General features: G+C 43.7%; 1 protein-coding gene across 2 annotated transcripts in view; it reads right to left on the reverse strand.

The window, feature by feature from the left end:
• USP31 (ubiquitin specific peptidase 31) overlaps nt 1-18,196 on the reverse strand; it is a 72,034-nt gene extending 53,838 nt beyond the window's left edge. Inside the window, exon 1 of one of the 2 annotated variants that reach the window (XM_087417121.1) lies at nt 17,517-18,196. In XM_087417121.1, the coding sequence (XP_087273247.1) occupies nt 17,517-18,143 (627 nt within the window). In that variant the 5' untranslated portion in view covers nt 18,144-18,196. The remainder of the gene's footprint in view (nt 1-17,516) is intronic. The other variant, XM_014796975.2, reaches the window with a different exon arrangement.
• Between the last annotated feature and the right edge of the window lie 7,269 nt (nt 18,197-25,465).

Consider the following 25,465-nt stretch of genomic DNA (forward strand, 5'->3'; position numbering starts at 1 on the left):
AAGGAATAACCACTGGTGACTGCTAACACTACAAGAGACAAAACCAGACATTATAAGCTTCCTGATGGAAGTTTACAACACCACTCACAAACTGGTTTTACCAAAAAGCAGGCAGGGGGGTAAAAAAAAGCAAAAAAAAAAACCAAAACCCTGAATTTCATTAAGCCTGTACATCTAACTACCAACTTACAGGAAATACAAGGACAGAAGAACATTTTAATTCAAGCTATAGGAATACAACAGGCAAAATCAGACTGGGAAGCTCCACAGTCATGCTCTTCAAGGTATGATCCACAGACAGGCGCCAGGCGAGTGTGAACTCCTGTGACCAGTCCACGACAAGATAAGTACAGAAGCTGAGAGCAAGCATTTAGAAACATACAGAGAAAATTAACAGTAATTTTATATCTATTGAATCTAACAATTTTTTTAATGGGGCTGCTTTTATGTATGCCTGTTTTATTTCATTTTTCTGGAAAGGTTAAATGCCGAGCTAAGAAATTTATACCACATTTTGTAAATAAAAGAAAAAATAAAGGCAATTTTTTAAAAGAGAAATAATGTAATTACAGATCAACTTTAAGAAGATTAATCTGGCAGCAATAAAAACTGACAATTGGAAGAGAGTTTAGAAATGGGGAAGGGTATTTAGGTGGCCACAGACTTGAATCAGCACCTCCATTATCACCACCTACTGTTTCTGGAAAACTTTCTATGTGCGAGTTTCTATACTAAACCCTCACATCTTCTCATTTAACCCTCATAAAAACCATACAAGGTTGGAGTTCTGGCTCTGCTACTTACTACCACTGAATCCCAATATCCTAATTTTTAAAATGGAATAAAAATGCCTCTTTCACAAGGCTGCTGTGAAAATTAAATGAAAAAAACTGTATATGAATGTACTTTGCAAATGATCTGGCTCCACACAAATAAATGGTATTTTCATTATGATGATTATTATTGTTTCTTAAATCTCCTGAGAATCAGACAGCTCTGCCCTGCTCTTAAATATTACAAGACCAAGAGTTAAAGTCAAAGAATTTACTGAGCTGGTGATAACCTTACAAAGGTTCCTTACAGTGGAAGCAACAATAGTGTTTCCCGACCAGTCCTATGAAATCTTCTAAAGCATGAACTGTTGGTTTGTGGACACCAGTTTGGTACCGTCCAAGCTCAACAACTGGAGGGAAGAAGCAGCAGATGTTCGGTGACTGGTCAATTCCTCCAGGAACTGCCACAGTCTGTGGCATAAAACAATGATTTCTAAATAGAGAAAGATCACAATCAAATGAAAGACAAGATATCTCGATGTGTTCCCCTGCAAAAATGTTGTTTGTTAAACATAAAAGGTCATTTGAGGAACAGCCAATGCACAATTAATTAGCAGAGCAAACAAGAATATTTTTGAAGGAAAAAGCCACAGAGGGCAGAACTTTAAATTACTCAGTTTTGAATGATTTCTTTTCCACTACCGTATATAAAAGGTTTTTCTGTGGAAACCATGAGGTCATTGTTTTCCAGAGTCTTTACTATAGGAAACAGCTGTGGGGAACTACACAAACAGAGAACATTGCCCTATTTAGTAGCCCCTCATTGTGACAAGTGGATAGATGGGGACAGGAAAAATCCATCACATCACACACTAATAACAAAACAAAAGCGGCAGAGTCAAACTAAAAACGTTCAGCCACACAAAGGAAGACGTAAAACAACTAACTCAGGACAAGCATCTGTATTACTACATCTGTATCGAAGCATCCTTATTACTACAACTGTATCGATTTAAGATAGATTTCCATGTTTAGACCAGATCAGCTCATTTCTTCTTCTTTTTTTTTTTTTTTGTGAGGAAGATTAGCCCTGAGCTAACGTCTGACGCCAGTCCTCCTCTTTTTGCTGAGGAAGACTGGCCCTGGGCTAACATCCATGCCCACCTTCCTCTACTCTATATGGGATGTCGCCACAGCATGGCTTGACAAGCGGTGCGTCGGTGCACGCCCAGGATCCGAACCTGTGAACCCCGGGCCGCCAAAGCAGAGCGTGTGCACCCAACCGCTACACCACCAGGCCAGCCCCAGATCAGCTCATTTCTACATGGGTCATCAAAAACTTAAATGATTCACTTCACATGGTGCCTAATATATGATAGACATTCAACACATGTAACTTAAAAAAAAAGAAAGTTTTCCTAGGACTCGTATGTTCAAATATCATGTGACCTGTCTAAACTGAACTTATCCACCCACCTCCAGAACTGTGTTCCGTTCTGTGCTTCCAGTCTTGAGGAGCACCCTCCCAAGACACCCTGTGTCAATATCTCAAAGTTATTTCCATCTCCTCCTTCTTATTCACCCTTCACACACCCATAAAGCTGCCAAACACTGTCAACTCTGCTTCAAATATACATTTTACATATGTTCAAAAGTCAGAGGAAAGGAGCAGTAGACAAGCAAAAGCAAAGAAATAAACTGAACCCAGCCCGATCCACTATGTGGTATGTGACTCTCTCTTACAATATCACCCAAGACTCTGCTTAAACTTGCCAAGTGATAAAAATGCTATTATGTGAGGCAGCTCATTTCATTTTCAGATAACTTGCTCAAAAAATTCTGTATACTGAGATGTGCACCCCCTTTTCCAATTTCTCCCCCCCTTTCTCAAAGCTTCAAGTCTAAGAGTGATCACAGTCCTCAAGCGAGGTCTGACCCATGTCCCCAACAGAAGTGGCCCATCACCAGTACATGTAACATTTACAACTGAGGCTGGTCTGCAAGCTGTGCTCGCCCGTGGCATCTTCAGCTCAGATTAACCAACACCTTGTGCACCTCCTACAAACCAATGCTGAATAAGACAGACTCACTGCCTTCGTGGGACTTACAATGGAGTGGAGGAGACAGACACGAACGGGTTTAAGCAACAGAATGTTCTTGCCCTTGAGAGGAAATTTTTCTATGCTTTTGACAGTCATACGACACGGGGATTATCTGATCCTTGGAAGAATGTATGAGTAAATCCATCCAACCCTGTTATCTTTTGGGAGAACAAGCTGTTCTTTTAATAACTCTTTCAATGTCTCCCTCAGTTATCAGTCGATTCAGGCTTTCTTACTGTAACACTGTTATTAGTTTATGTTTTGTTGAAAGTTACTAATTTTAGAGGTGAGGCAGGCATTCCACAAAGATAGTTATTTGTCCCAAACTAATGTAGATATTTAACACTAAAATTCACACAGGATTACTATGTTTTTTGAAACCTGACAAAACGATTCTAAAATTTGTCTGGAAAACCTTTAAAGAATAGCAAGATAGCGCACCTCTAACCCAATGTACTTAGAAGTTTTCTGCACTGGTTTTAATCACAGTTAATACTGCAAAACAAAAATAAATGTTTCACAGTGGAAAAAAAAAATAACATGAAAAGAAGAATAAGCAACAATGCCATGTGGTACCAATAAAAGTACTGATGAAAGAGAATACAAAATGCAGAAACAGACCATAAAACCCTAAATATGAAGAAGGCTTTTGTAAACTAGCAGGGTGACAATAAGGTTGGGGTGACAATATCAGTTAACACTGAGCACTGACAGTATGCCAGGCCCTCAGTCAAGTTTTTCTCTTATTTGTTTTTAAAACAACCAAATAAGGTAGATATACTCTTATCCCCATTTTACAGATGAAGGAACTAAGCCCAGAGAATTAAGTGCCCACTAATAAGTGGTGCAGCCAGGATGTGAACACAGGCAGTCTGGCTCCCCAGCCCAGGCTCTCAGCCACTCACTATACTATACAAGATGGGAAATCGCAAACCTTAAAATAAATTCCCACTTTACACATGCACCAAAGTAAACTCCAAACTACTGAAGAGATAAATATTTTAGAAAATAGAAAAAAATTAACAAAAAATAAAATAGAAAAATTATCCTCTATGCAAGAATAACTTTTTCAGCTATACAGCAACAAAAGCAATAAGAGAAACGCACAGGTTCAAAAATATAAACTAAGGGGCCGGCCTCGTGGCATAGCGGTTAAGTGCGCGCTCCGCTGCTGGCGGCCCGGGTTCGGATCCCGGGTGCGCACCGAGGCACCGCTTCTCCGGCCATGCTGTGGCAGCGTCCCATATAAAGTAGAGGAAGATGGGCACAGATGTTAGCCCAAGGCAAGTCTTCCTCAGCAAAAAGGAGGATTGGCATGGATGTTAGCTCAGGGCTGATCTTCCCCACAAAAAAAAAAAAAATATATATATATATATATATATATAAATTAAAACCTTCTATAGTACACAAAAGTAAGAAAACTAAAAGAGCAAGAGACTGAGGGAAATACCTACATCAAATGTATCAAGGGCTTAATGAAGTTGTTGCCTTACACACATCTACACTCTGTAAAGAGCTATTACAAAGTTTTAAAAAAAGAGAAGAAGCTACAAAATCCCAATAGACACCATGACCAAGTGGGATATATTCCTGGAATGAAAGGAGGTTCAACATATGAAAATCAATCCATGTAATATGTCACATTACGAGAATGAAGAAAAAATACCACATGATCACCTCAATTGATGCAGAAAAAACATTTGACAAAATTGAACACACTTTCAGGATAAAAACTCTCAACAAACTAGGAATAGAAGGAAACTTCCTCAATACGATAAAAGCCATATCTGAAAAGCCCACAGCTAACATCATATTCAACGGTAAAAGACTGAAGACTTCTCCCTTAAGATCAAGAAACAAGACAAGCATGCCCACTTTCACCACTTATATTCAACAGAGTATTGGAAGTTCTAGCCAGAGCAACTAGGTGAGAAAAAGAAATAAAAGGTACCCTCATTGGAAAGAAAGATGTAAAATTATCTCTGTTCACAGACATGATCTTATCTGTAGAAAACCCTAAAGAGCCACAAAAGTCTGTTAGAGCTAACAAATGAATTCAGCAAAGTGCAGGATACAATATTAACACACAAAAACCAGCTGCATTTCTATACACTACTAATGAACAATCCAAAAATATATATATTAAGAAAACAACTGCATTTACAAAAGCATCAGAAAGAATAAAATAGAATAAATTTAACCACGGAGGTGAAAAACGTGTACGCTGAAAATTACAAAACTTAAGTGAAGGAAATTAAAGAAAACATAAATAAATGGAAAAACATTCCATGTTCATGGATTGGAAGACTTAATATTGTTAAGATGACAATTCTACCCAAAGCAATCTACAGATTCAGTGCAATTCCTAGGAAAATCCTAATAGCATTTTTTTGCAGAAAGAGAAAAGCCTATTCTAAAACTCATGGAATCTCCAGGGATTCCAAAGCCAAAACAATCTTGAAAACCAAGAATGAGGTTGGAGGACTCAGACTCCCTGATTTCAAAACTTACTCCACAGCTAGAGCAATCAAAAGAGTGTGGTACTGAAATAAAGACAGACATACAGACCAATGGAATAGAATAAAAGGCCCCGAAATAAACCCTCACATAAAGGTCAACTAATTTTTGAGAAGGGCACTGAGACCACTCAATGAGGAAGAACAGTAGTCTCACTAATGGTGCTGGGAAAACTAGATATCCACATGCAAAAGAATGAAGTAACCTTACCTTACACCATGTACAAAAACTAATTCAAAATGAATCCAAAACCTAAGAGCTAAAACTATAAAATTCGTAGTAGAAAACAGAGAGAGAAAACTTCATGACAGTGGATTTGGCAATGACTTCTTGGATATGACAACAAAAGCATAGGCAACAAAAGAAAAAAATAGATAAATTGGACTTCATCAAAATTAAAAACTTTGTGGGGCCCACCTGGTGGCGCAGCAGTTAAGTGCGCGTGCTCCGTTTCGGCGGCCCAGGGTTCGCAGGTTCAGATCCCAGGCACGCACAGATGCACCGCTTGTCAAGCCATGCTGTGGCAGGTGTCCCATGTAAAGTGGAGGAAGACGGGCACGGATATTAGCCCAGGGCCAGTCTTCCTCAGCAAAAAGAGGAGGATTGGCAGATGTTAGCTCAGGGCTGATCTTCCTCACAAAAAAAAAAAAATTAAGAACTTTGTACATCAAAGGACAATATCAAGAGAGAGAAACAACAACCCACAGAATGGCAGCAAATACTTGCCAATCATATATCTGATAAGGGATTAATACCCAGAATATATAAAGAAGTCCTACAACTCAACAGCAACAAAAAAAAAATCCAACTCATAAAGGAAGAAAGTACTTAGACATTTCTCCAAAGAAGATATACAAATGGCCAGCCAAAAAGCACTTGAAAAGATGGCCCAAGTCATTAGGTAAATCATTAATGATGAATGATTATTAGTCATTAGAAAAATACAAATTAAAACCACAATGAAATACTTCACACACTAGGATGGCTAATATAAAAAAAATGGAAAACAACAAGCGTTGGCAAGGATGTGGAGAAACTGGAACCTCAAGCATTGCTGGTGGGAATGTAAAATGGTGCAGCCGCTGTGGAAAACAATTTGACAGTTTCTCAAAAAGTTAAACATAGAATTACCATGATCCAAAAAAAATGAAAACAGAGACTCAAACAGATACTTGTAAACCAATGTTCATAGCATCATTCCTCAAAATAGGCAAAAAGCAGAAACAACCCAGGTGTCCATCAACAGATGAATGGATAAACAAAATGTGGTATATACATATAAAGGAATATTATTCAGCCATAAAAAGAAATGGAGTTCTGCTACGTGCTACAACATGGATGAATCTTGAAAACATTATGCTAAGTGAAAAAAGCCAGACACAAAAGGATTTTGTGTATTGTATTGTATAATTCTAGGCATATGGGGTACCTAGAATAGGCAAACACAGAGACAGAAAGTAGAATAGAGGTTACCAGGGACTGGAGGGGAGTTATTGCTTAATCCACAGAGCTCCTGTTGGGGATGATGAAAAAGTTCTGTAAATGGATAGAGGGTGATGGTTGCACAACACTGTGACAGTCCTTAATAACCACTGAGTTGTACTTAAAAGTAGTTAAAATGATAAATTTTATGTTATTTATATTTTACCACAACAAAAAATAATTGGAAAAAAAATGCCAATAGACAAAGGAGCAAAGAATGAATATAAACCGATGATAAATTAAAATTATAAAAGCCAACTCATTCTACAAACGGTTTTTCAGCATGCAACATGCACCATTCACTGGGCTGGGTGAAGTTTATGATCAAACTAGCAGCACTGTAATTTTTGTAATTTCTTGTTTTTGAAGAGTAATATTACAATACATATAAGAAGTCAAAAAGATGTCCATAAGCTTTTGATGCTCTGAGGACATGTCTGGAAATTTATTCTAACTAAATAACATGACAAAGCAAAAGGCCATAAACATGATTCATGTTCATTACAGTAAAAAGAGTAGGGGGGAAATGCCCAATCAAAAAGGACTGGATGAGTAAATGATCACTTAGCAATATGATACCGTAAATATCATTAAACAGTAAACTGTATTATGAGCACCATCTAGAAACATGGAAAAATATTTTATAAATTGCATGAAAAAAATCACAATCCAAATGGTCTGGCCAGGATGACCAGCAACTATGTAGAATATGTAGGCATGTGAACAAGCACAAAAATGTACACTGATGACACTCTAAGGGAATGTGTTCAGTACAGCGAGCACAGGAATGTTATCAGTACACGGCCCTGAGTTCGAGTTGAGGCTCTGCCCCTGCAAATGCGTAAAGAACCAAAGTAGGTCAAATCAAAATAACAGATTAAGTGCTGGTTTATGTTGCTGGTTGGAAAGATATTTTTAAAACCTCAGAATGGCGGTTTTATAACAAATAAAAATCTCTTGCCAAAACTCTACCGTGAACTATCGAATATTTCCCTTGATGAGTTACTATGGAACCTCAAATATAACATGTCTAAAAACAGAATTTAGCATCTTTGAAAAGTTCTAAGCTGCCTCAGTTTCCCAAATGTGACCAGTCTCAAAGAGGCTAGGATATACTCTGTAGTGTCTGAGTCCCCCAGTTCTGTCCTTGCCCCTCTCTCATCATCACCCCATCCATCTTCAATGTCCCTAGCCCCTGAGTGACCATTCTTCTAAAAAGAAATAAAAGAAAAAGACAATCATACCACAAGCCTGTCTGAAATTCTTTGGTGGCTGCCCTCACAGGATGCTCCTCTCTGACATGGCACTCAAGGACTGCACGATGCAACCCTGCTCAAAGCATCACTCAGTGACCTCCTCCCCATCCCACCCGCCCCAACCACCACTCTATCCTTCTGCTCCAACCACACTAGACCTTGAAACTTTCTGAATAAGCTGAGTTATTTGCGGGGCCAAGCCTTTGCACTTGATGGGTTTCCTGCCCTGGAAAGGCCTTTCCCACCTCTCTCCTGTCCACCTAGAGGATTCCTACCAAATCCTTCAAGACAGAGTCCAGGAATCATCTCTTCATTCCCCCTACAACCCTCCCATTGCTCCCTCGGGTGATCTCTCTGCTGGGTTTGCACAGCGTTTTGTACATACCCCCATCACAGCACTCACCCTACCACTGCAATTGTTTCTTTACCCATCTGTCTTCCCTTCTAGACCCTGAATTTCCTAAGGGCATGGACCATCTCTCCCTCATCTTCATACCCCCAGTACCTTCCAACACAGAACCAGCACAGGAAATGTGCTCTATAAATCTGTGGACTTAATAAATCATGTCCAGCAAATACCAACCCGAATTTCACTCTTAATGGGGATAAAGTGAGGTTCCTGCAGCTCTGCACTGTATTCAGGGCTGAGAGCAGGCAGTCAAACTGTAAAGCAGGTAGTCAGGTTTCATGACTCTGCCTTGCTGGTCTTCTGCCCACCTCTCTGACTGCCCCTTCAACAAATCCTTTCCCTCCTCCCATCCTCTTATTTTTAGTTTCCCCCAGGGCCAGGCCTAGGTTTTCTGACCTTGACACACTCAATGCTCCAGGCTTCAATCATGACCTCTATGCAGCTGAATCCAAGTCTATGCAGCTAGTCCTAAATCGCACCAGATTTCCAACTGTCTATTAAGACCCCCCTTGTTAGATTAGGTATCCCATGAGCCCCAATCCCACATGTTCAAATTAAATGCATGATCTCTGCCCCTTATGTTCCACAAACCACTTCCCCTTTCCCACTGCTCCATTTCCATCAGATATCCCCATTTCTCCATCACCCAGGTCTGAAACCTCAGTGTTTCCTTTACTACTCCACCTCTTGAAGTCTCCTTCATAATGTCACCATGTCCTCCAAAATGCCTCTTGAACTCACCCTTTCCTCCTCCTTTTCCTCACTTCATACCTGTGATTGCCCTTTCGCTGCATTTACTTTCTCCTTCATCTGATCCATTTTTGCTCACCATCAGACCCATTTTTCTAAAACATCCTTTTCATCAAATCAGTGTCTGCACAGCTCAAGGAGCCTCAATTGAATCGCTACTGATTGCAGCCTCAAGGCTAAACTGTTGTGACAGACTTTCAAGGCCACTCATAACTTGCCCCCTCTCATCTCTTCAGCCGTCTACATTTATTTCTCCTTCTCTCCACATCAGTGGCTCTCAAGCGGGGCAATTTTGCCCCTCAAGGGACATCTAGCAATGTCTGGAGACACTTTTGATTGTCAGACTGGGGTGGGGGGAGGGGAGCACTACCAGCATCCAGTGGGTAGAGGAGAGGAACCCTGCTAAACACCCACAACGCTGGGACAGCCCCTCACTACAAAGAATTATCTGGCCAATAATGCCAGACATGTCACTAGCACCAAGCTGAGAAAACTGCTCCAAATCAAGCCTTCCTGTCCCCAGACCACGTGCCATCTCTACGCCTTTGCTCAGAGTATTTCCCCAACAACCTGGAATGTCGTCTCTCTTCTTAACTTATTTATCTTATTTATCTTAAGGCCTTATTTAATAAGGCTTATCTTAAGCCTTATTTATCTTCAAATCCCATTCTAAGCCAGATCCCATGGCTTTAAACACCATCTATAGGCTGATGACTCCCAAATCTTTATCTCTAGCCAGTCTCACTCTTCTGAACCCCAGACTCCATTACCCAGCTGCCTACTAGACATCTCGTGATGTCCTATTTAACACTCTGAAAATGAACTCCTAATCCCCTCCAACTGCTGCTCCTCAAGTAAGTACGCACACCAGTAATCACTCAGTTGGTCAAGACAAACACCAGGAGTTATTCTGGATGCCACCCTCTGCCTCAGCACCTTCCCCTGAATCAGTCCATTAGCAAATCCTGTCGGTCAACCTCCAGATATATCTCAAATCCATCCACCTCTCCATCTCCATCCACCGCCACTTTTACCTGCTCTATCACAAAAGCCTCCTCACGGGTCTCCCTACTTCCATTCTATTCACTATTCAGCACTGAATGATCATTTCACATTTTAATGAGATCATGCCAGAACTCTGCTTAAAACCTGCAACAGCTCCCCATTGCTCTTAGAATCAAATCTAAACCCCTTATCCTGGCCTACAAGGCCCTAAAAGACCCAGCCTCTGCCCACCCCTTTTCCAGCCTCACCTATCCCACTCTCCCCCAACCCCTGCCAGCTCTCCAAGCTTCGAACAAGGCCTGTCAGACTTTCAAATGTAGCACCAGCCCTTTCCTCCTGCAGGGCCTTTTGCATACCTTTTATTCCCCCTGCCTGGCCACACCCATTACTCTCTCATACACTTTCTCTTTTCCTCCTTAGCTCTTATAACTCTAAATTTCATATTTATTCATGTTTATTTGTTAATATCTGCCTCCCCTGTGACAATAAAAAATTTCCAGGAAGGAAGGGACCACATGGCCTTGTACCAATTTTTCACCATTACCATACCATTTGGTTTACCACTATATACCCAATGACTAGCACAGCATGTGGCATGGAGTCAGGAGCGCAATAAAGTTGTAGAAGCTTAACTGCTGGCAATGAATGAATCTTCTACTAACACTTCAGCTCACAATGTTGTCACCCTTCTCTGAACTCCCACTGAACTTTCCTAGTCAGTACAGTTTAAAACAGCTTCCCTACCAACAGGTAAGTTCTCTGAGGGCAAGAACCTTTCCTATAATCTTCACATTTAATCATCTATTCCCAATCCCTCCCCTAAACTCGTCCCTTTACACACAATAATTGCTCGGTAAATGTGGTTTAAGTCAGCAAACATGGAGTTCCATAACTGTCCCGTGTATTTTTATTCCCCAAGTAGTCCTCTTGGCAATTTTCTTATGCTTTCTTATGATTCCCCTTTACCAGCTGATAAGAAGCTCCATACATCAGCTGGACACTTACTGGAGGGAGATCCATTTGTTTAAAAAGAGTGGAGAAAAGGAAACAAAACTAACCCACGTGAAAGAAAATAATTGTAAGTTTGAAAAATGAAGAGCAGGACAGTCGAAGCACACATCAGGCAGTAGACCCTGGCATGCACCATGGAGAGGTCAGAGAATCTTGTCCTACACAACCTTCTGCTGCGCAGTCTGGCGAGGGGTATCAACATTTTTAACGCACATTTCCTTCGGCTCAGCAATGCCACTTCTAAGACTCATTCTTTAGAAAAGGAGACGATGTATGTTGAAGGATTGGCTATAATGGTTAAAAACTTTATACAACCTAAACATCCATCAACGGGCTTCTATACAACTGTTAAAAAGAATGAGGTGGCCTTGCATGTATCAACAAAAAACAACCAATGCTATGCTATCTGTGATATATTTTAAAGTCCAGGGTAGGAGGAAGGGGGACAGGAAGTTACAGAACTATATGGAGAGTAAGAGTCCGTCCATGTAAAAGATGTACACAGGTTTATATACTCATTTAAACAGTCTGAAAGGATTATTTTTTAAGGAAGACTTCCAAAAGTGCCGAAGTCTGAGGAGCAACAGCACACATATAACTGGCTGCAGATGACTTTATGTTCACTACGATTCAGCACCACCATCTCAGAGGGAAAAAATGCTACACGTTTCAGCACGTCCGCCCTGCCTGTCTGTTTTATGTTGAGACCTGTCGTTTCGGTGGTTATACTGATAAGGCCACCACAGACGCAGGACAAAGTGTGCGCCTCAGCTACGCAGGGGTGACAACCAGGGCAAGTCAGAACTCTGGTTCTGCCCCCTCGGCCTCTAGCCAGCAGGTGACCCGCAGTTCCCTCATCCAGAAAGGCCGGGGACTACTCACTTCTCACCCGAGTCTCCCTCCAGGTCTAAAATTTGATGATTCTATCACCTCCTTCTCCTTCAGAGATTTGGAGCTTCACTAAAACAAAAGTGACAGCATTTGACAGACAAGAGAACTGACCAGAAAGAGATGTACTTTCTACTTTACACTCTGTCAAAAATCTAAACGTGACCTACACAATTTCATTTTCTACAGCATAAAATCAGAGCTCCCAGCACGAGTCCACAAAACAGTAAGGTGTGAAACGGAGCCAGTGAAAGCACTGACTGTAGCTTGTCTGCCGCTGCTCATTTACACATGTTTATTCTCTTTGTAACCTGAGAACTCTCACTAATAAATAAGCACCACCAGGCACCAAAGTGCAAGGGAAAAAAACACGGCAGAGAAAATTCTATCATCAATTACTTTTTGTTTCACTGCAAATTTGGAAGGAGTCCCCACAGTTCTTTTATCAGTAGATCACTCTGTTCCACTTGTTCTTTGGGAGCATGCTTTGAAAATGGCTGTTATGAAACTTATCTTTGTTACTTGAAAGATGACCATCTTTTACTTACTGCAAAAGGCCACTGAGTAATAGAAATCACAGAGCAGCTGCAAGAACCTGGAGCAGCCAGGCTAGCATCCTATTACAGTTAAGATAATAAGCTGATCTCCTCTTAAACAGCATATTGAGTATTTAGGTTTCAAACTGCTTTATTTGCTCTCATTGTTTTCAGACAGTGATCCGAGGATCCTGCCAGTGAAGTCCAAATCTTACTCTAGTGCTGCTGCAAACACATCCACACAGAAAGAAGGAAAAAGTAGCAAAGTAACCATTCTAAGGGCTGGGAAGTAAGGGAAACTTGTGCCAAGGAGGCTCAAAACATTCCTCCAACAGAGAGTTTCTCAACATCAGCCCTACTGACATGGCGGGCTGGATAATCCTGTATTGAGGGGGGCTGTCCTGCGCACTGTGTGACATTTAACCCCACCCCTGGACTCTCCCCACTAGATGCCAGTAGCACCCCCACCCTAGCTGTGACAAACAAAGTATGTCTCCAGACACTGCCAAATGTCCCCAGGAGTAAGGCGCTGGGAGAAGGCAAAAGCGCTCTGGTTGGGAACCACCGCTCTAAGAGGAGGAGAAAAATATCTGCATAAAAAGAAAAAAGGATATAGGTGGCAGCCAGAGAAGTTTCTTCAAGCATACCAAGCTTGGGCCAGTTAACCCATTTCATTCTGGGAAATGAAAATTCAACCTTAACAACTAGCTAGCTCACCCAAAACCAAAAATCTGTTTACCTGGCAAGCTCTTAAAGCTCAAAACAATGTGGTTAGAAAGCAAGAAAGAATTCTAATTGAGAAACTTACAAAGAAAATCATTAGTAACTTAAGGAAGTTTTAAGACATAAAAGAACATTCAAAGACATACTGAGTGCTTTTCAAGACCTCAAGGCAAACTATCTCAAGATGGCAAATGGTTTTCTCTCCTCTGCCAACTCCAATCAACTGGAATGGCTGCCTAGAGCCCAGAACTGAGCAGGGTTCTAAGGCTGAAAGGGAGCTCCAGGAGAGTATCTGCATCAAATATCGAGAGGGGTTGAGGTGACGAGTATACCTCACATCCACCTTCTTGGTGTTCAACTTTCTTCATGCTCAGAATAATACCCATCAAATTTGCCTGTAATAAAACACTGTAAAAAAAAAAAAAAAGTAATCCTCCACAGTGCCAACAGGCTTACCTAATGGGGGTGGGGATCTGATCCTATCACTCTCCTGCTTAAAAATCAGATCTGGATTCTCCACTTCCAGAGGATCAAGTCCAAACCAGCATAGCCTACAAAGCCCTTCACAACCCATTTACAACAGAATTCTCCCAGACTTTCTGCACCATTGCTCTCCATGGCATAACCAGCCACCAAATGTCTCACCCAAAACCACATTCCCTTTCATGGCCCCCCACCACTTCTCTGCCCAGCAAATTTCTACTCATCCTTCAGAACACTGCTCTGTGATGCTTTACCTGTTCCCTGGAGCCCGCTAGTCAAAGTAGGGTCCTCGGACCAGCAGCATCAGCATCACCAGGAAACCTGTTAGAACTGCAGAATCTCAGGCCCTACCCCAGCTCTACCAGATCTGCTTTGTGACAAGATGCCCAGGAGAATTATGTGCACATTAAAGTGTGAGAAGCGAGGTCTTGGGGAACTTGCCAGGTCCCACCAGACTCAGTTCTTCACAGGCAGGTACAGTGCCTTCCCCAAATGCAAGTGCCTGGCACATGGTAGGTGAGGCACTCTGGCGGGCTGCCTCTGAGGCAGTGTCTTCCTTTACTCATCTCTTCTATTAAGGCAGGAAAACCCAATATCCACCTTCCAGCCTCCATGGCAGCCAGAGGTAGCCAACCAACATGGTTATAGTCAATGGAACGTCAGCAGAAGCCTGCTGAGGGGGCTTCTGGAATAACTTTTATTTCCCTAATGACTTCCTACCTTGACAAACATTAAGCACCAAAAGCCAATAATAACTAAGGACTAGAGAGTGGAAACAGTCTGGGTCCTTGCTGGGCCCATCAAGCCACTGTAACACCTTAGAATCACCTACCTCCAGACTTACTGTGTGAGCTAATTCAACATCTTTATTGCTTAAGGCATCATCATTAGGGCTTCCTCTTTCCTGTGCTGAATGCATCCCTAACTGACTGAGTAAACCCTCCGTAAATGGGAAGGGAATGAATGAATACAAAGTGAAACTCCTAAAGGTTCAGAGGATTACATTTTTTAAAATTAGGGCCTCTAAGAATCTGTTCAACTTTGCCAAAGCATGTCTATAAATCAGTCTCTGCATTTCTAGACTTACTGACCCATTTCTGTTCACAGCTTTTTAATGGATAAGAAAATGAACATAACCTCTTAAAAAGCAATGGAAATGTTCACATACAAAAATGCTGTAGAAATTAATTTTCACATTTTGGAAAAGAGTAGAAAACCAAACTCAAGACACTAGCTCTGACCCTCAAAAGTGTGCAACTGCTATGGCTACTTACAGGAAACTATAAACAAAGAGAAAAAGGAAAAAGACTTATAGTAACTGGTCAGTGGCCATTCTCTCCTACTTTCTTATTTTGAGATCTCTGACACGGACCTCATTTTTTTCCAGTTCCTATCCCAGCGAAGTATTTCCATTCAAATTTCCAAGACCAAACAGCTACCATTTTTTCTTTTTGAGATGAACAGAGTATAACACCATAAATAAATATAAATAAAACATAAGTAAAACGTATTAAAAGGGGAGGGGTACACCCTGGCAGTGTTGTTCCTCAGCAAGAAAGCAGGTCCTCAACCAAGTGCTGACTCCTCAGATAGATTACCGTTGTATATGTCAATCAAATCATTTACTTTTACTTAAATACATGTATTTTAGGAAGAAACTTCATGGCACCAACGGAAAGCCAGTACCACTGGCCATAAATGGAAGACAAATGTAAAAACAAACCCAATGAAAACGTAACCTTATTAAATTCTAGCTCCTGGCCGGCTCTGTGGCTTAGCGGTTAAGTGTGCGCGCTCTGATGCTGGCGACCCGGGTTCGGATCCCGGGTGCGCCGCGAGGCACCACTTCTCTGTCCAGCGCGAGGCCGAGTCCCACGTACAGCAACTAGAAGGATGTGAACCTATGACATACAAACTGAATAAATAAAATCTAAAAAAAAAAAAAAAAAAAAAAATTCTAGCTCCTGTTGCCTACTGAAGCCTCTTACTTGAAGTTTGTTCTCCATTTGTTTTAAAAAAAAAAAAAAAAAAAGGCGGGGGAGTGAGCAAGAGGTGTCAAAGACAGGCTACCAGCAAGCTGAGACTCTCTCTTGGGCATGATCAGGGCAGAAAGAGAAGGGAAAAGGGATTCACTTTCTCACTGTGTGATTTCATTCTATTTAATTTAATTCTATTTATATCCACTTCCCACCTAAAAGTATCCTCATACAATCTCAAATCATCTTCCCTTTTTGCTCAGAATAAGAGCCCACTTCTTTAGTGCAGCCTAAATGGTCCAAAACCATCTAGTCCCAGCCCACGCTCTGCTCTCACCCACTCACTACAAGGACCCAAGGGCCGTATCCAGCCGACAGCCTGTTTCTGCATGGCCGTGAGCTAAGAATGGTTTGTAGAGATGAATACTTGTAACCAATTCGATGACAGTGGAACACTAATTATGAACTCCAATTAAGCTAAACGTTATCTCCTCCAAAAAAGGAATCCCATTTTTATTAGCAGACCTGTATTACAAAATATTGTACTTATTTCATTTTAGTCAATAAAAAATTTGTGGAAATGTGCTTTCTCTTGTTATATAAGTACCCACATAATATCCTCGATTTTGCATCTTGACCAGCAAAGCCTAAACTATTTCCTATGCAGCCCTTCACAGAAAGAGTTTGCCCATCCCAGAGCTAGGCTGTTCCAAGCGCACCAAGCTCATTCCCATCTCAGGGCTTCCGCTTTCCCACACCTGGGAAGCACTTCCCCCTGACCTCCTCGAGGCTAGCTCTCTCTGGGGTTACTCAAGTCTCAGTTCCAATATCACCTCCTCCAAGAGGTCACCCTAACCGACCCCTCCCCATTTAAAGCAGCCTGCCAGTACATCAATTCACATCACCGGTTTTACTTTCTCCAAACCACTAACTGATATTATGTCCTTAACCTATTAAAGCTTTTAACAATAAAACCAGTAATGGCAGCAAATACTCATGGCACTACGCACAACGGAAGCACTTTACATATCAGGCTGAACCCTATAAAACTGCCAATCTGTAAGTCCTAAGGGTCAAAAATGAGTAATTTCAAAGGGTTCAACCAAACATATCAACTTGGTTGCCACTCACGACCACCTTAGGAGGGAGACACCAGAGGAGAGGAAACTGTGGCACAGAGAGTTTGTGCAACTTGCCCAAGGGTACACTGCCAGTAAGTGGCAAAACCAGGATTTGAACCCAGGCTCAACATGCCCATCCCCAAGAACGCAAGTTCCATGAAGGCGGAGTCTTGTTCATTGTCACAGCCCTCCCTCCCCAGTGCCCATCACAGGGCCAGGCACGTAGTAAGCCCTCAACAGATACACGATTGGTAGGTGGGTGGGTGGACGGACGGACGGACGACGGACAAACAGACGGACGGACGAACGAATGAATGAATCTCCCCTACACAGAGTGGTATCTGTCCCAGACCCGGCGCCCACACCTCTTTAGACAATCGGTGCAGGACTCCGCCGGAGCGGGAGGGCAGAAGACTGCGGCAGGTGGTGTCCCAGGATCTCGGGGCGCAGGGCCTCTCCCGGGGCGCGGCGCCGCGGGGCTCACCTTGAAGTCGCGGCTGTGCTGCGGGGTGTACTCCAGGGTCCAGAGGGCGCGCACCAGGTGCGCCAGCTGCTCGGTGACCTCGCCGTGGCCCTGCGCGCCGCGGCCGGCCGGCTGCTCGGGGTCAGGCGAGGGCTCCGGCCGGCCCGCGCGGTACTGGCCGAGCGCCAGGTACTCGGCGAAGAGCTCGGTGTTGCTGAGGCACTGCAGCGTGGCGTTCATGAAGCACGTGTTGCCGTGGTTCCGGAGCCCCGCCACCCCGGGCACCGGCTCGGCGGCGCAGGCGGGCGGCGCGGGCGCGGGCGCGGCGGGCGGCGGCGGGCAGGGCGGCGGCGTGGGCGCGGCGGCCGGCCCGGGCGGGAAGCAGCTGCGGAGGGCGCCGCGGTCCGCGGCGGCACCCTCGGAGCTAAGGTGCGAGAGCGTGGACAGCGTCTTGAGGACGCGGCTCATGAAGCTGCCCACCGAGCGCGCCGACGAGGGCGAGGAGGGCGCGGCCGGCCCGGGGCCCCCCGCGCCGCCGCCGCCGCCCGCGCGGCCGCTCCGGAACAGCCGCTTGCTGAAGGAGCGCTTCTCCTTCCCGCCCGCCGCCGCTGCCGGCGGCCCGGGCTCGGGCGCCGTTACCTTGGACATGGCGGCGGCCGCCGACGCTCATCACCGCGCCTGCCCGCCTGGCCCACGGCCCCGCCACGGCCGCCGCCGCATCCCGCCGCGCCGCGCCTCACCGGGCCGGGGGCTCGACGCCCCGCACACCTCAGAGCGCCGCCGAGCCAGCCAGCGAGCAAGCAGCGGCCGGCGGGGCGGGCGGGCGCGCGCGCGATCCGCCCAGCTGGGCCGCTCACGTGACCCGCCTCCCGGCGCCGCCCGCCTCGCGCTGAAGCCGCCGAGGCCGCCATGTTGACTGTGGGAACAGAGCCGCCCCTCCAGCCAGACGAAATGACTCGCGGCTCCGGGCGCAGTCTTGCTGTGTGAAGCCCGAGAGAGGCCATGTCTAGTGTGGGCAGAGTCCGGGCGTGGTGGAGAGCGCTGGGTTCGCGCTGGGTGGTGGACCCCCGGGGTGGGTCTTTGGCTTCGCTAATATGCTGGCGGAGGCCTTGGGAAAGTCCAGGGATCAGGACGCTACCTCTTACCAGACCTTGGAAGAGGTGATGGACGTGGCACTGACCAGTCCTGGGCAAGCCAGCCCAGCCTGGCTCCCGAGGGACCCCGACCGCCTGTGTGCCCACCCGAACGCCAACACAGAGCTGGCACGTCCTGGCGGGCTTGTCTTCCAGGCGGCACCTTGGGGTCGCAATGAAACAGTATTATCAGAGTTACCGTCGTTTTTAGATCAGCCTTTAAAACCCCGCTAAGCTCCACCATCATTCATTCATTGAACAGATAGTTACTGCTACGTGCCAGGCGCTGTGCTAGATGCTGGGAATATGACAAAGTATGAAACTAATGCGGTTTCTGCCCGCCCTCCTGCAGCTTACACTCCTAGTGGATGTCGATAATAGCTGCTATGTTCCAAGCATTGTGCTAAGCATGCAATATCTTCAGTTCAATGCCTTTGAGATTGGTGTGACTCTTATCTGCTTCAAACCCAAGTGTGTTTCAAAGCCCCTAGACTTGACCTCTAAACGAAAGGTCACAGACCCACAAATATCACAGGGACTAAGATAGGTCCTATCAGTGAGTGAAGAACCGTGGTGTTTCAGTCATCATATTGACCTATTAATACTTCAAATGACCTGGCTTTCAGTGTTGGGGAGAATATAAGGAATGGTGGGGAATACAGCAAACAGCAAACTGACATCCTTCTGAAGGGAGTGGCTGCTCTAGCCAATTGTTCTCACGCACGCAGAAATGAGGGCTCAGATCATTTGATTTTTTAAGAGAAGATGAAATCCTATTTTTAAATGTTGGTTCAATTAAAAAATAAAAAAATAGTGCAGAAAAAAAAAGTACATCTTTGTGCCGCCTTCAGCCTGAAATCCGCTGGTTTGAGACCTCTCTGTAGATTCTCTTCTTTGCTAACCCTTAGCCTGAGTCCTGGTTACTGCAGAAGGGAGAAATAGGGAAGGGAGAGCGCTTTCCCTTTTAAAACATAAATCCCACCTTACACCACAGGTCAGAGTAAATGGCTTTTGCCTCTGGCTTGCCTCCCCATAGTAAGCAGGGCCCTTATGGTGACACCCCCAGGATGCTCAGCACTAGCCCCCATATCACCTCCATTCCTACCTCCTGGTCAAAATATTCATTCCTTACTGCACCTTGAGCTCATCTGAACATCAGGAAGAAAGCAATCTGATTATTCTTACTAAAGTGTGAATGCAATGGCCCTAGACCTTTGCATATATGTTTGAGTTAATTCAAATATGATGATCGTGGGGGAGGGAGCGACAAAAAAAGAAATAGCTTTTGGTGGAATTTCAAGCAGTTTGACAATATTTTATCACAATATTCAGCCATGATATTAAAAGTTGTTTGTATGTTTGTTTGTTTGCCTGCTTGCTTGATTTTAGGAGATGGAAAGGGTTTGGGGGCTGTGGTCTCGCTAGATGTCAAGCAGACGTGGACGTTAGCCCGCAAGGTTAGCTTCCCTATGCTGCTTCTATTTTTTTGTTTTTTAGCACGTCTCCATTTTGAACTCAGATGTTCACAGCACCCATCACGCTCGCTCCAAATCTGCAAAAGACTATCAGCCCTTAAGGCAGAGACTAGATCTATTTTGCTGACCGTAGATGCCCAGCGCTGACCGTGGTTCTAATAAATGTCTGGTTGAAGGAATAAGCTGCCTCAGAGAGAAACTGAGCAGAGCAAAAGCTTTCATCCTCATGTCTCGTGCCCTGAGCTCATCTCTATTTCAGCCACAGCTATAAACCATGGTGTGAGCCATGGCATTGTGACAGCCCCCCACTTCAAACGCCTGCTGTTTATCTCTTTGCTTTTCTGCCTGAAAGTTTTAAAGCCAAAGAACTCACTGGGGGAGTTGATTTCACAATTCCCCCTCCCCCAACAGGGGCAACCCTCGACCAGTGGGAAATACCAGCCAGTGGATAAGTGCCCCAGCCTCCCATCCTTCGGATGGACAGCCCTGTGGCGCATCCCGCAGGATTCTTCAGCGAGTCCCCGGCGGGATTGAGCCCCACGTGCCCTCAGTGGTAACCAGTTCAATAACACACCCTTTTCTGGATTTCTTGACTTCTCTGTCTCACTCTTCTTATTCCCTCACTCCTGCTTCCAAGATCACCTCCCAAATAAACTACCTGCACCCAGGCCTTTGTCTCAGGCTCTGATCTAAGGAGAACCCAAACTAAGACATTGAGCAACTTTAATCAGCTCTGGGAAATTCAAACCCAAGACAGATCTGGAATTGGTGGAGATCAGGTTTTCTCCCAGCTGCTGTAAGCAACCCTCTGCCTTCTCCACCAACAGGCTTTGTCCACTTGGCTCTCCTGCCGGCTGCTTTACGGAACATCATGCCTTCCGTTACTAGCATACATGCCTGGCAGACAGTATGTGCTAACAAATGTTGTTCTTTTTTTAAATTTATTAAACTGAGAGTCAAAGACCAGCGGAAGTTTACCATCTTGCTTCTCTTCCTTATACTGGAGCCTTAGCCTCCATTGCCCGAGCCCTCCTCTCTAGTTCAAACAAGCCACTTGGAATCCCATTCTGTCCTGTGCTTCAGAGACATTAGGGCTGAGCCCATCACCAGATCTGACTCCCTTGATTTAGCACGGCCAGACAGGAGCAAGCTGGGGTTCACTCTTTGAACATTGCCCCCTCCCCAAGCCCAGTACTACCCAGCTGCCACTGCCACCTTTTCCCACCAGCATGTACCCGAAATCCAAAATGTAATTGGTACAGTTCAGCACTAATGCGGAGGGTGGTTTCCGTGGTCACTGGAGTCCAATAAAATACGATCGTCTCTAATTCTCACGTAGGAGTGGTCCTCCAGTCCCCACTTATCATCCAACATTATGGACTGTCTGGTTCTTCCCGCCACACTCTCAGGCAATTTGATCCAGACATATGGGCCTTTGCTCAAGCTGTTTCCTCTGTCCCTAACCCCTTTCCTGAGCCTCTTCACTTAGCTAACCTCTCCACATCCTTAACGTCTCACCTTAGGAATCACCTGCTCCAGGAGGCGTCCCCTCTGCAAGTTCTCTCAGTCATGACACTCACTTGACCATGCTGGAAGTCAGCCTACAGTCTGTCACCTGCCCTAAAGTGCAGGCTTCAACCCAGCAGAGGCTCGTCTTGCTCATTATTGGATACCTAGTAAGGTAGCCATCATATAGCATATTGACTATTTGGCAGCAGGATATCTAATCAGCACCTGAACTCCTTGGTGGAACACATGAACCCCTTACCCAATCTGGCCCCCTCCCACCATTCCAGGCTTATTGGTACAATGGGGCCCCAAAGCCATCCTGTCCCAGCTTGGCCAGAACAGTTTTGGAAAAGAAACGCTAGTAAGAGCGCTCAGATAGTCATTCTTTGAGACCCACCCCAAACAACATTCTGTAGTAAATCTTCCACCATCCCTCTCTGTACTCACCCCTTACCCCCGAGCTAGGGAGACACAAATTAGAAACAACAGCACAGTGAATATCGTCATGATGTAAACTTGGTCCGTTCCTGCAACTATCTCCTTAAGCTGACACATCAGATCAAAGGGTATGCACATTTCATATTCTGACACCTATTGTCAAGCTGACCTCCAGAAAGGTTGTATCCTGCAAACAATGAATGGGGAGTGCACATTTCCCAATCCCAAGACAGTGTTGAGTTTTTCAGTCTTTTTCACATTGGCCAATTCAATGAACAAAAGATGGCATATTGATGTGCTTTTATTTGTAGGAGTGAAGTTGAACATCATGTGCTCGTCTGTCAACTATCCAACATCTGAACAGACTTCCGTCCTATTTGGAGGGAAAAATTAGGCAGGACAACTCGAGCTCTCATTATAAAAACTGGGGAGGGGATGGGGAGTAGGTATTCCCCTTCCCACCCCCAGAAGCTAGGGCCCAAGAAGATGACCTAATCAAATCAATCAAATGCTCCCACCTGAACTTTGGATTTGAAAGTATTGACACAAGGTTAGTTGGAGGTAATGCAGCAAATTAGTGAATCTAGCGCTCTGTATTCAGCAATGAGGGTCCAGTGGCCTCGGTGCCAGGAATGGCGGTAGCAAGTGTTCAGCCGGCTGCTCTAGTGGCAAGTTCTTACTGGTATTCTCCTTCCTGGGTTTCTGCCCAAGCCTGTTTCCCTGGCTCTGTTTTATTTTGTGAGCTAACCTGATAGGCTTCCTATAAATTCCTTTATTGCTGAAACTAACTAGTGTCAGTTTCTGTTGTTTGCAATCAAGATAATAACTAGTAACACATTTTTATTAGTAATTTGTATTTTTACTGGTGTGATTTACCTGCTCACATGATTTGCCCATTTTTCTTCTGGGGCGCTCCTTTTATAAATGTTGGCTAGTAAAAGTACTTTGTATGTGAATTATATTATTCCTTGGTTTGTACCATTCCATTTGGTTATTTACCTTTCACTGTATTTACAGTGTTTTCATATCAAATAGAGAATTTTAATTCTTTTATATAGTCAGATTGATCAGTTTTTTTCATAAAGTTTTCTGATTTTTTTTTTTTTGCAGCCTTTCCTTATTCTAAGATCGTAAGAATACTCATCTGTCTTTTCATTTAGTGCTGTCATGATTACTATTTTTTTTCTGTTTTTCTTACCTTTAACGTTGGCTCCATCTGGAATTTATTTTTGTGTAAGAAATGAGGTAGGGATCTCGCCTTTTCCCCACCCTACATGGCTAGCCAGTTGTCTCAGCACCATTTTTTTAAATATAATCTAACCTCTTCCCACTGCGCTAAAATATCACTTTTTATCATAGATTAAACTCCACATACATTTAAGGATTTTAAAAAATTCCATTCTCTCTCATTGATGTGTCTCTATATTCCATGATAATACAGGTTTAGAATATATTGAAATGTTTGGTAGGGCAATACCTCCTAGTATTTTATTAGCTGTTTGATTATTCTCTCAGATAATTTAATCCTTTTGGGGGATTGATTTATACAGATTAATTTAGGAAAACTGACATCATCACAATATTTATCTTCTTATCTGAGAATAATGTATGTCTTTTTAAGATTACACAAGGGCTTTTCATGTCCCTCAAGAGTACTATAGTTTCCTTCCACAGGTCTGTGTTACATTAATAAGTTTATTCCTATTGGTTGCTGTTATGAATGGGATAGTTTTATGCCATTACGTTTTCTATTGTTTAGCTCTAAGACAAAATTATTTTTGTAACCAGCCACTTTCTCATAATTTTCAGTTGATTCTCTTGGGTTTTTCAGGAATTCGTATCAATGCATGAGATAATAATCTGGCCTGTTCCTTTGTGATATTTGTACCTCCTCCTTTTTTCCTCTTGTCTAATTGCCCTCCCAGAACTCTGTTAAGCAATGATAATGAGAGTGGGGAAGCCTGCTTTGTTCCTGACATTAATAGCAATGCTTCCATTGTTTCACCATTAAGCATGATGCTTACTTTTGGTTTGAGATATATATTATTTATTGCATTAAAGTGGTATCCATTTATTCCTACTTCAGAAAGAGTTATTATCAGAAATGGATCTTGAATTTTATCAAATGCCTTCTGGGCATCAACAGAGATGAGCATTTGCTTTTTTTCCCTTTGACCTGTATACCCATCACAGGTTCTTGGTAGCGAACAATGTAAACTACTTTTGGCTAACTCAAGCATAAAACGAGTTCATTGGAAGGAAAGACACTAAGCTGTTCACAGAACCGTCAGAAACCTTTAGAATCAGACTTGGGAAACCAAGGAAGACAGTACATAGCTAGGAAATATAGCAGGACAGTACTTGCTCCAAAAAATGCTGCTTATGGTGTCATTGTTGGTACCATTCGTGAAGCTGGACACTTGCTGCTGCCACCAAGGCTGGCACCACCATTGGACGGTGGCAGCCACACTGCTGGACTCTTGGTTCTGCAATAGCCACTATGAATAATCTTGAATAATTTCTGGTTGTCCTTGAACTTTTGCTGTCATACCTTCAAAATTCTAAACCCAAAGTGGAAACATCCATTTGGTTGGGCTAGATACTAGGTCTGGTCACCAACAGCTGGGAAGTAGGGGAGGGACCATATCTTCCTACAGCTTCCATAAATGGGAGATGGAGCTGCCCCCCTTTATCTTGAGATTCCCTCCAAAAGGAAGACTACTGCATGCTGGGCGGACAAAAATGACAAATGTCCAGTACCACCTATGCACGTGTGTGTCGCAATGATAGCATCAAATGTATTGCTTTACCTACTTGCTAACATTTCATGTAGAATTTTATATCTATTTTTATAAGAAAGCCAGCTTGCAGTCTGTGTGTGCGCTCACTATCCTTGTCAGGTTTCATTTTTACCAGCTGTTTAAAAACAACTGTAAAGCGTCCCTATTTTCCTTAGGCCCTGGAACAATTTACATGACGTGTTTTCAAAGCTTATAAGAATTCACCCAATTTACTCTCTGGATCTAGTAGGGAAGGCAGTTCTTTGAAATATTTTATAATTTTCATCCATTAATATTGGTCTGCCTACATTTTCTTTCCCATCTTGAATTAATTTTAGTCATTTTCTTTTGCTAGAAAATCACCCATGTTTTCTAATTCGTTAGCAAAATCTTACAAAGAATTATCTTAAAATTCTATTTTCTTTTTTAGCTCAGGGCCACGGAAATGAGTTAAAGAGATTCCTCAATTTGTGACTCTGTTATCACTGGTGTGTGGTGATGGCCCTCCCTGTCCCCTAGTCATTTCTTCTTTCCGAGGACATTCTCTAAGCTCCAGGATTGTAGCCAGCACTGTCGGTGTCCCAGCCAGATCCCGTGGGAGCCTTTTGCTTTTTCTTTGTACCTGTCCCTGGCTG

This window comes from Ceratotherium simum, chromosome 26 (assembly GCF_057802395.1).
Source record: "Ceratotherium simum simum isolate JZ-2026a chromosome 26, ASM5780239v1, whole genome shotgun sequence".
Taxonomy (NCBI): Eukaryota; Metazoa; Chordata; class Mammalia; order Perissodactyla; family Rhinocerotidae; genus Ceratotherium; species Ceratotherium simum.